This window comes from Oncorhynchus gorbuscha, linkage group LG21, assembly GCF_021184085.1.
Source record: "Oncorhynchus gorbuscha isolate QuinsamMale2020 ecotype Even-year linkage group LG21, OgorEven_v1.0, whole genome shotgun sequence".
In the NCBI taxonomy this organism is placed as follows: Eukaryota; Metazoa; Chordata; class Actinopteri; order Salmoniformes; family Salmonidae; genus Oncorhynchus; species Oncorhynchus gorbuscha.
The window spans coordinates 52,419,906-52,432,310 of NC_060193.1; the positions used below are offsets into that span (position 1 = coordinate 52,419,906).

The window sequence follows — 12,405 nt, forward strand, 5'->3', positions numbered from 1 at the left end:
AGAAGAAAAGCTAAATGAAGGTTCACAAATGTGTACAACACCTCATTGAAAGACTACAAAGACTTCACCATGATAGATGAAAGGAGATTCTACTCTTAAGAGTTTGGGCTAACACATTTGCTGGGTGAAATAGAAGAATTTGAGAGATATGTTAGACTGAAAAAGAAAATGAAGGGTGGAGATGCATTAGAAATACAAATACTCACCACACTGCCCTAGCTGTCTGGCTTCATAAAATACAAGAGTCTAACTGTCCAAAGGTAAAGATCACTTCTACTGTAAATAAACCTTCTCTAGCCTAGATCACTACCCAGTGGGCAAAACCTGGTGGAAAATACTTAGTCATATATATATATATATATTTTTTTTGTATTTTTTAAAAATATATATTTTTTTATTTCACCTTTATTTAACCAGGTAGGCTAGTTGAGAACAAGTTCTCATTTACAACTGCGACCTGGCCAAGATAAAGCATAGCAGTGTGAACAGACAACAGCAGAGTTACACATGGAGTAAAACAATAAACAAATCAATAACACAGTAGGAAAAAAAAGAGTCCATATACATTGTGTGCAAAAGGCATGAGGAGGTAGGATAATAATTACAATTTAGCAGATTAACACTGGACTGATAAATGATCAGATGGTCATGTGCAGGTAGAGATACTGATGTGCAAAAGGCATGAGGAGGAGGTAGGATAATAATTACAATTTAGCAGATTAACACTGGAGTGATAAATGATCAGATGGTCATGTGCGGGTAGAGATACTGATGTGCAAAAGAGCAGAAAAGTAAATAAATAAAAACAGTATGGGGATGAGGTAGGTAAATTGGGTGGACTATTTACCGATGGACTATGTGCAGCTGCAGCGATCGGTTAGCTGCTCAGATAGCAGATGTTTAAAGTTGGTGAGGGACATAAAAGTCTCCAACTTCAGCGATTTTTGCAATTCGTTCCAGTCACAGGCAGCAGAGAACTGGAAGGAAAGGCAGCCAAATGAGGTGTTGGCTTTGGGGATGATCAGTGAGATACACCTGCTGGAGCGCATGTACGGGTGGGTGTTGCCATCGTGACCAGTGAACTGAGATAAGGAGGAGCTTTACCTAGCATGGACTTGTAGATGACCTGGAGCCAGTGGGGGTGGCGATTAATATGTAGCGAGGGCCAGCCGACTAGAGCATACAGGTCGCAGCGGTGGGTAGTATATGGGGCTTTAGTAACAAAACGGATGGCACTGTGATAAACTGCATCCAGTTTGCTGAGTAGAGTATTGGAAGCTATTTTGTAGATGACATTGCCGAAGTCGAGCATCGGTAGGATAGTCAGTTTTACTAGGGTAAGTTTGGCGGCGTGAGTGAAGGAGGCTTTGTTGCAGAATAGAAAGCCGACTCTAGATTTGATTTTAGATTGGAGATGTTTGATATGAGTCTGGAAGGAGAGTTTACAGTCTAGCCAGACACCTGGGTGATGCTAGTCGGGCGTGCGGGTGCAGGCAGCGAACGGTTGAATAGCATGCATTTGGTTTTACTAGCGTTTAAGAGCAGTTGGAGGCCACGGAAGGAGTGTTGTATGGCATTGAAGCTCGTTTGGAGGTTAGATAGCACAGTGTCCAAGGAAGGGCCAGAAGTATACAGAATGGTGTCGTTTGCGTAAAGGTGGATCAGGGAATCGCCCGCAGCAAGAGCAACATCAATTGATATATACAGGGAAAAGAGTCGTCCCGAGAATTGAACCCTGTGGCACCCCCATTGACTGCCAGAGGACCGGACAACATGCCCTCCGATTTGACACACTAAACTCTGTCTGCAAAGTAGTTGGTGAACCAGGCGAGGCAGTCATTAGAAAAAACGAGGCTATTGAGTCTGCCGATAAGAATATGGTGATTGACAGAGTCGAACGTCTTGGCCAGGTCGATGAAGACGGCTGCACAGTACTGTCTTTTATCGATGGCAGTTATGATATTTTTTAGTACCTTGAGTGTGGGTGAGGAGCTCCCGTGATTAGCTTGGAAACCTGATTGCACAGCGGAGAAGGTATGGTGGGATTTGAGATGGTCAGTGATCTGTTTGTTGACTTGGCTTTCGAAGACCTTAGATAGGCAGGCCAGGATGGATATAGGTCTGTAACAGTTTGGGTCCAGGGTGTCTCCCTCTTTGAAGAGGGGGATGACTGTGGCAGCTTTCTAATCCTTGGGGATCTCAGACAATATGAGAGGTTGAACAGGCTGGTAATAGGGGTTGTGACAATGGCGGCGGATAGTTTATGAAATAGAGGGTCCAGATTGTCAAGCCCAGCTGATTTGTACGGGTCCAGGTTTTGCAGCTCTTTCAGAACATCTGCTATCTGGATTTGGGTAAAGGAGAAGCTGGGGAGGCTTGGGCGAGTAGCTGTGGGGAGGGGGGGGGCTGTTGGCCGAGGTTGGAGTAGCCAGGAGGAAGGCATGGCCAGCCATTGAGAAATGCTTGTTGAAGTTTTTGATTATCATGGATTTATCGGTAGTGACCGTGTTACCTAGCCTCAGTGCAGTGGGCATCTGGGAGGAGGTGCTCTTGTTCTCCATGGTCTTTAGTGTCCCAGAACTTTTTAGAGTTAGAGCTACAGGATGCAAATTTCTGCTTGAAAAAGCTGGCCTTTGTGTTCCTGACTGACTGCGTGTATTAGTTCCTGACTTCCCTGAACAGTTCCATATCGCGGAGACTATTCGATGTTATTGCAGTCCGCCACAGGATTATTTGTGCTGGTCGAGGGCAGTCAGATCTGGAGTGAACCAAGGGCTATATCTGTTCTTAGTTCTGCATTTTTTGAACGGAGCATGCTTATCTAAGATAGTGAGGAAGTTACTTTTAAAGAAGGACCAGGCATCCTCAACTGACGGGATGAGGTTAATATCCTTCCAGGTAACCCGGGCCAGGTCGATTAGAAAGGCCTGCTCGCAGAAGTGTTTTAGGGAGCGTTTGACAGTGATGAGGGGTGGTCGTTTGACTGCGGACCCGTAGCGGATACAGGCAGTGATCGCTGAGATCCAAATTGAAGACAGCGGAGGTGTATTTGGAGGGCCAGTTGGTCAGGATAACGTCTATGAGGGTGCCCTTGTTTACAGATTTAGGGTTGTACCTGGTGGGTTCCTTGATGATTTGTGTGAGATTGAGGGCATCTATCTTAGATTGTAGGACGGCCGGGGTGTTAAGCATGTCCCAGTAAGGGTCACCTAACAGTACAAGCTCTGAAGATAGATGGGGGGCAATCAATTCACTTATGGTGTCCAGGGCACAGCTGGGGGCAGAAGGTGGTCTATAACATGCGGCAACGGAGAGAGACTTGTTTCTGGAAAGGTGGATTTTTAGAAGTAGAAGCTCGAATTGTTTGGGCATAGACCTGGATATTAAGACAGAACTTCTAATGTTAACATGCATGAAACCAAGGCTTTTACGGTTACATAAGTCAACAAATGAAAACGCCAGGGGAATGGGAGTGGAGCTATGTGCTGCAGGGCCTGGATTAACCTCTACATCACCAGAGGAACAGAGGAGGAGTATGATAAGGGTACTGCTAAAGGCTATAAGAACTGGTCGCCTAGTGCGTTCGGAACAGAGAGTAAAAGGAGCAGGTTTTTGGGAGGGGAAGAATAGATTCAAGGTATAATGTACTGTACAGACAAGGGTATGGTAGGATGTGAATACAGTGGAGGTGAACCTAGGCATTGTGTGACGATGAGACAGGTTTTTTATCATTTAGACCATGTGAGGTCACTGCATGTGTGGGAGGTGAAACAAAATGGCTAGCTGAGGCATATTGAGCAGGGCTGGAGGCTGGAGGAGTGAAATAAGACTATCACTAACCAAAACAGAAGTGGACAAGACATATTGACTTTAGGGAGAGGCATGCGTAGCCGAGTGATCATAGGGACCCGTGGGTAGCTAGGCGAGCTGGAGACACAGCGAATCAGACGGGCCGGGGTTAGCAGGCTAGCAGAAGGGCCTTAGGGGGGCGTTGCGATGGAAGAAGTCTGTTGCAGCCCCCTCGGACGGTTACGTCGGCAGACCAGTCGTGTTGGATCAGCAGGGCTCACTGTAGGCAGCAAAGGGTCCAGGCCCATTGGCAAAATAGGTATTGTAGCCCAAGAAATTGGCTGATGGTCCTCCTCAGCTAACAGTCCGATATGCTCTAGACAGGGCCAATAACAGCTTACTACACAAAATAAACGTAGTATTACTTTCTAATCTACAGTACACATATCTCCCTGGCATATTACATAATTTATGCAGCAGCATACAATACATTTTTGGACTCACCTTGTTGTGCTGTGCTCACTTGGACAGGAAGGTGGTGCAGCTGTCCATTGTGGGAGAATGTGGTCATCAAACTTTGTCATCAAAGTCTGCTATTCTCTGGATTCATGGTGCTTTCAAGACAACTGTAAACTCAAAACAAAGAAAAAAGGTTGAATCATAATGACGTCAGTGATCTTCAGGTTGTAGCTCTAGAAAGAGGTCCGAATTCCAGATTTACAATTCCAAGTTGGATGAGAGTTTTTACCCAGTCGTAGCTCGTTTTCTCTGATTTTCCAGTTGTCTTCAACTCACTAAAGTCAGATTTTGCAGTTGTTTTAAGCGTGGCACAAATCCTGCTTCATTGACAGCATGGCCAATATTGAATGTTTATAATTTTAAACTAGGAAAAGAGACCCTTAATCTTGTCCAATAGCCGATGAGCACCAATTCTTATTATCTATAATTTCTCTATATTATTTCTCTTCATATGACAAGGATTAAAAAGGATTTGCCAGTAGATTGTCAACTTGATTTATGATGATGACTGCTAGCTAAGATTTTGTCCAATCAGTCCAATCAAAGCTACTGTAGATATAACGTGACTTTACGTCATTTTATCTGTGGCCAGTGACCTTGAGCCTCCTTGGGTGGGCACTTCTAATGTAACTCTATGGCAGCACCCAAGGGGCTTGAATTTTTGATCTCTACCCTTAGACTTGGCGGTGACACAGTGTACCCATGAGTGACAGAACACTAAGCCACTAAGCCAATCACAGTGCATTATTTCTGCTAGCTTGCCCCACCACCACAGAAAGCACTGAGCTAGGCTGAAACACCTGCACTTTGGAGCTGCCTTACTCAAGAAAACAAAAAAGAGACCATGTTTGTACAAGGCTTTATTAACTCAATTATGAATTTTTCCACATTGTTTGCAAACTGATATGTGACACGTATTAATGTCAAAATAAAATGCAAAAACAGGCAACCCCCCCCACCCCCCAAAAATATATATATATATTTTTAAATGTGGGTCACAAAACAGGGTCGCCACTGGTCACACCAGATACGGACTAGTTTTCTGATCCACGTCACTACCTTTTTTAAAGGTATCTGCAACCAACAGTCATGTGAAATCCATAGATTAGGGCCTAATCAATTGACTGATTTCCTTATATAACTGTAACTCAGTAAAATTTTGAAATTGTTGCATGTTGCGTTAATATTTTTGTTCAGTATACAATCAAGCCGTTAAAACCCGTATATAACCCAACTCTTGTTTTGCATTGTTAATGTTGATGATAATCTAATTTCTCTACTCAGTGGATTAATAATCTGGAGACAGGACAACGTCCAGGCATTATTACCTCCAACTTCTCCCAATTCACATTTCTAATTGACCACCCTGACATATCAAGCTTGAACGGGCCCTGCGTTTCAACCGATAGCCAATGTAGACTATAATACCCTAGCAGGCCTATCTGAACTTTTCGAGTGGGTCAAACTCCTTTTAGCCTTGCTGTGGCCACTCAGGTTTGGCTGTCCTCGGCATAACCAAGTGTTCACATATCGCTCTGGGTTCCACTGCGGAAGAGTAGAGAGTGGGCCCATGGAGTTTTATAAACATCAAGGCAGACACGTTGAATTAATTTTTTCAACATTCTGATTGGCGAAAGTGGTCAAGCATATTTATTTTGTTTGTCATTTTATAGCCCCTCTCCTCCGCGCTCAGGCACCACGACACCCCTGCACCCCTGCACTATGTTTCCTTACCCTAAGTGTCCACAGCAGCACAGGCAATAATATAAATACATAATTTGAAGAACATACTCGGTTGGGGTAGATGTTCACATTGAAATTAGACTAACTAATTATGGTATTGGGTATGCGATGAAGTTTCGAAATGTAACATTCTATAAAACTTAATCTTTTCGCATACTCAAAATGCTTACTATTTAAAACTCAAGTACGGTATTCGGACCAGTATTTCAAGATGATGGCCGACGGGATACTGCAAGCTGGTGAAGCAACTAAATTATCTTTATAATTTATTCTGTGTGATATTAAAACAATCGGTTCAAGGACATAACGTTGCATCTTGTGTAATAGAAGCAATTGTTGGTACTATGTTAATCTTAAAAATTTTTTTTTTTTAAATGTGCACGAATATTGAACATTTCCCCATTCACTATAATGGGGATCCTGAGAGGATTCCTGTGAGTGGGCATAGACTAATAGAGAGTGATTGAAATAACATGTGCTTCAGTAAGGTAGGTTTATTGGCATTCATACAGTAGCTATGGTTGTCAATTGTACTACAAAAATGGATCTAAAGTCCCAGAAAAGAGAGGTTGTGGTGGCAGCGGCAGATACATACTTGGGATTGCGAGGTTTTACTGCAGAACAGTTGCAGGGGGTGTTGAGTGGTAGTGTTCTGTCCTCCCAGGCCGTTGGTAGGGTAATACCATGGTGCTTGCCTACGGAGCTGTGAGGGGAACGGCACCTCAGTACCTCCAGGCTCTGATCAGGCCCTACACCCAAACAAGGGCACTGCGTTCATCCACCTCTGGCCTGCTCGCCTCCCTACCACTGAGGAAGTACAGTTCCCGCTCAGCCCAGTCAAAACTGTTCGCTGCTCTGGCCCCCCAATGGTGGAACAAACTCACTCACGACGCCAGGACAGCGGAGTCAATCACCACCTTCCGGAGACACCTGAAACCTCACCTCTTTAAGGAATACCTAGGATAGGATAAGTAATCCTTCTCACCCCCCCCTTTAAGATTTAGATGCACTATTGTAAAGTGACTGTTCCACTGGATGTCATAAGGTGAATGCACCAATTTGTAAGTCGCTCTGGATAAGAGCGTCTGCTAAATGACTTAAATGTCAAATGTAAATGTAAATACAACAACAACAAACATATGTTTTACACTCCCCAAATTGTATAGGACCATATCACAAATAATTTAATGTAGGTAGGCCGTGAATGGCCTCAAACTCCAGTACAGTAGGCGGCGGTGTATGCATCTTAAATTGGATGCGATACACCAACACAATCCCGAAGAAGTGGCAGTTTTGACGTTTCAACATGCATGTGATTTGTATATCCGATCTTGTCGTCTAGATTCGTTTTCAATCGGTAGTTTAGCTTTCTCTGTGTGTGTCTTGTTCTTTCTAAACCTCATCACGCTGCGTCTGGTGTGGAGAGAGGACAACCTAACCAGTCAGTGGGATAGATATGCAGTAGCAACAACAAGGATCGTGTGAAATGATGGGCTTTTAATTTTTGTTTCACTACGAATCAAATCTAACCAAAAGCTTAAATTGTTACAAGAAAAAATAGACAGCGGTTGTGTATAGAATAGCACAGCAGACTTCGTTTTCAGCTTGTGGTTTTACCCACACCCCCTCTGATCAGATACAAAACGCACATCAGGGAAAATGGCGGACTTTGAGAAGGACGAAGGACTGCCCCAAACAATGCAGGAAAACCAAGATGACGAGGAGCCGCAATATACTGATGACGCTAAGACAAGCAAGACGCAAGACGACGCAAGTTTGGAGGAAAGGGTAATTGAAGAGGTCAGAAGGTACAACAATTTGTACAACACCTCATTGAAAGACTATAAAGACTTTACCATGACCAACAACAGCTGGAAGGAGATAGCCAAAACTCTGAGAGTAGAAGAACAGATTTGCAGGACGAAATGGAAGAACTTGAGAGACCGATATGTTCGACTGAGGAGGAAAATGAAGGGGAAGAGTGGGGATGCAGCATCAGGAAAACCACAAATACTCACCACGCTGTCCTGGCTGTCTGGCTTCATTAAACACAAGGAGAAGAAGGTAAATACTATTACTGTCAATTAATCTTTTCTTGCCTAGATCACTAACCTATGGTGATCTCTAGGCTTAATGACAAACAAATCATTATCATGTTGATACTGTTAGGTATTTCAAACGATTAGGCCCTACTACTACTGTAAAGATGTAAGTAATTTGTTTAGCTAATTATTGAATGCTATCTATTCTAATTTGGACTTAAATGTATCGAAAAGTAGACTATATTATTACAAAACAAATGTTTTAGAGAACAGAGACAGTAGGCCCACTAGTAATTATGCCATTTTAAATGTATTTCCAGACAGAGGAGATGGACACCTCAGAAGACCTGCAAGATGACAACCTGATCGAGCGGGACCACTTCCACAGTTCTAATAATGAGCAGCAAGATGGACATTTTGTAGTTCAGAGTAAAATACGAGCTAGAGCTCCCGGAAAGAGAACACCATCACATAGCAAAACAATACAGGAGAAGGAAGAGGAGCCCTTAGATACTGATGACTCTGATGATTGGATCGAGGGTTTCAGTCCTGGAGGAGAGAAGCCACACTACTGTTTTGACTGCAGTAAGAGCTATAGAAAAGTGAGGGATCTTATAAGACACCAGAGATCACATACTGGAGAGAAGCATCACCACTGCCCTGTTTGTGACAAAAGTTTTGCTCAATTGGATAAGCTTAAATTACACGCAAAAAGACATATGAAAGAGGAACATGTCACACGGCTCGAACAGGCTGGACTGAATGTAGACCGTGTGAACACACCGCAGAGAACAGCCAGCAGAGGCAGGCAGAAGAGTCAAATTCGAGCTAGTGCACCAGGGGGGGAAATGGTCCAGTCACAGCTAGGCAAAGACTCGCCTTGCAAAAGTTCTGTTAGAAAGAATCAACACGTAGAAAAAGGACAACAACCCCAAACAACGCAGGAGAATGAAGAGGATCCTGAAGGTACTTCTGATAACTGGACCGAGAGTTTCAGTACTGTAGAGAAGCCCTACGTCTGCTCTGACTGTGGTAAGAGCTTCAAACAAGAGAATCGTCTTATAAGACATCAGCGAACACATACAGGAGAGAAGCCTTACGACTGCCCTGACTGTGACAAAAGTTTTGCTCGATTAGATAATCTTAAATTACACCAAAAAACACACATGAAGGAGGAACGTAATTTCCACTGCTCTGACTGTGTGAAAAGCTTTGTCATATTGGAACAGCTTGAAAAACATCAGCTAACACACAAGAAAAGTTACAGCTGTTCAAAGTGTGAGGAAAGGTTTTCAGACCTGGTTGACTGGAAAGCACACTTTTTAGTACACAGAGAGATCCTCCACTGTCCTGACTGTGACAAGCAGTTCTTGTACAAGGGACTTTTTGAAAGACACAGGAGAACACATTTGAGAAAAATAGAAACATTTCTCTGCACAATATGTGGGAAGGAGTATCGCAACATCAAAATACACATGCGAGTACACACTGGAGAGACACCTTATCACTGCACTGAGTGCGGGAAGAGTTTTCCATACATAAAATCGTACCAAAGACACATACTAACACATACCTCTGGAGAAAGAGCAACCTATCCTTGTTTGGAATGCGGAAAGACATTTACTCGCAAAGATGGCATGGTGATGCATGTGAGGAGGGTTCATACTGGAGAGAGAAATCATCAGTGCAGATACTGTGGAAAACGATTCTTTCGAAAAGAGAAACTTAAGGTACACATGCTAGTTCACACTGGAGAGAAACCATACCAATGTGCTGTCTGTGGGCAACGCTTCTCCCAAGATGGTGACAGAAAACACCACGAGAAGAGGCACTACTCTGGTGTCTCAGATTTCCTCGATCTATAATGCAGAAGTGGGGTTGCAGGAAGTGGGAACCTACCTAATCACTGACAATCTAATAATCTGTTAGCTAAAATGTTATCAGATTATTAGGATTTACAAAACCCTATTGTTTTTCCTTCTGACCTCTTCAATGACCTTTTCCTCCAAACTTGCGTCATCTTGTGTAAGATTTACAAAACCCTATTGTAATGGGAATTTTAATATTTGTGCTTTTCTTATAACTAATTTCTGTGTTCTATTCATGTGCTGTTCTATAAACCAATTTCTGTGTTCAACAGATTTCAAGTGGTTGACTCTTATCAGTAACTGCAATTTGGCAGTATACCCAGACATTGTTTTGAGAACAAACAAAATATATCTCATTTTCAAGGTCTCCGTTTAGAGAGAAGCCTCGTGAGGTGTTAGTCTGTCACATGTTATGAACCAGTATTGGTCGGTCACATGAATGAAACAAAACAGTAATGATTAATTAATTATGCTAAATCATGCAAATATAACTTGTCTGTGTAGAGCCATATATAAGACAACTGCTGGGACTGCCCAAAAAGAGCTCCTGATTAACATGTGTACTATGGTGCATTGAGTTAGTTGGAACCTCTCCAGTGCGCTGACAAATGAACAATGATTAATTTAAGATTGACTTTGAGTGTTCTTGTGTAAGAATTTCCACAAATAATTAGTTCCACCTGAAATTGACCCTGAAAATATTACTATTATATATTTTCCCATTAAGCTTTTCAGCAATTAACAATGTGTGCAGTAATTTAGATTGGAGTCTTGTTTCTCGCTAGCAGTAATAGATATGTGCATGCAGGCAGCCTGCTTGCTGGAGTGCATCGGTCAACTTTCCATACAGCAGTTGGGACAGAGTGCAGGTAGTCTGCACAACAATACAGCTGGAAAACAAAGACAGTTTTTTTGTGTACATTTTAAGAAACTAAGAAAAGATTTGACTGCTGTGGTAGTTCCTGTTCTCCTGCAATCTTGTTTTACATTTGTAAGTAAAGCAGTGGCATGTTTGGGAGAAGAACATCAAGGAAATGTGTTCTAAACAGATATCAAAATGGATTATGGTCATTGTAGTTATTTACCACGTTTGAGTTAAACTAGGTTGAATATTTTTTAAATAAAAACTCTGCCTCCCAGCTCTGTGGCAGGGTAGCATAGTGGTTAGAGTATTGGACTAGTACCTGAATGGTTGAAAGTTCAAATCCCTGAGCTGACAAGGTACAAATATGTAATTCTGCCCCTGAACAGGCAGTTAACCCACTGTTCCTAGGCATCATTGAAAATAAGAATTTGTTCTTAACTGACTTGCCTAGTTAAATAAAGGTACAAAAATAAAACATAAAATAAAAAAATGGATCCTGACTTGATTTCTGACTTGAATGATTAGAGAAACAGTGCGTTAGACTCACATACACAAAACAAACGAAATGCAATTCAAGTAATTGAAGCGTCGTCGGTTAATTAGTTGTTTAATAACAAAACGAAATGTTGGTTAATCGCTCAGCACTAGTAGATTCTGACTTAAATATTTTACTGTGAGTTATTGTTCTGTTGTGTCCGGCATGCCCACATTATGCCAATCGGAAATGTATTTTATATGCTGACAGTAATTGTCATGGTGTGTTGCGGGCCCTCTGGAAAGTCCTAAAATATGTCCCTGCCGTAGTGGTGGAAAAGGATGCAAAGTATGAGCAAGTTGCTCTTTTTTGAAGACATCTCTATAGGTGGTTACACGGTTTACGTGCGTGCATGTTCGTGGGTGGAGTCATTTTGGGGGGCAGCGGACACTTGCGTTACGCCCACAGAGGAAGTCCGCCTTGTGTAGTGTATATCCATTAGGTGGCTTGACCAAGCAAAATGGGACGAAGCACTATTTTCTTTACTCTAGCTAGCAACGAAATTGAACTTCCGGATCCGGTGTTAGATGCGCTTTTTTATACAACGGGTGGTTCTAATCCAAAATGCTGATTGGTTAAAACCGCATTCCAGGCAGTGTCTATTCCACAAAATGATTATCTTCACTGCAGATCTGACCCATCACATGATTCTTCAAGAGGACCACTACACTCCAGATCGCATTCTTTGCTCAGAGGTCCTTGATGACGATCTACCCCATCACACCACTCATATTAATCATTAATCAAATAAAACAAATAAAAATATATTGTATTCCGGTATTTCTATGCATGTAATGTCTGTGGGTGAATTATGAAACAATTACTGTATGCAGTAGGCAGGGTAGCTTAGTGGTTAGAGCGTTGGTCTAGTAACCGGAAGGTTGCAAGTTCAAACCCCCGAGCTGACAAGGTACAAATCTGTCGTTCTACCCCTGAACAGGCAGTTAACCCACTGTTCCTAGGCCGTCATTGAAAATAAGAATTTGTTCTTAATTGACTTGCCTAGTTAAATAAAGGTTTTAAAAAAAATGTTTTTTGCCATTG

General features: G+C 42.4%; 1 protein-coding gene across 1 annotated transcript; it reads left to right on the plus strand.

Moving 5' to 3' along the window:
• The first annotated feature begins 7,341 nt into the window (after positions 1-7,341).
• On the plus strand, positions 7,342-12,188 carry LOC124008189 (zinc finger protein 79-like). Its single transcript, XM_046319288.1, has 2 exons — positions 7,342-8,115; positions 8,414-12,188. The coding sequence occupies exons 1-2, from the start codon at positions 7,711-7,713 to the stop codon at positions 9,956-9,958; spliced, it is 1,950 nt and encodes a 649-aa protein (XP_046175244.1). The 5' UTR covers positions 7,342-7,710; the 3' UTR covers positions 9,959-12,188.
• The last annotated feature ends 217 nt before the right edge of the window (positions 12,189-12,405 follow it).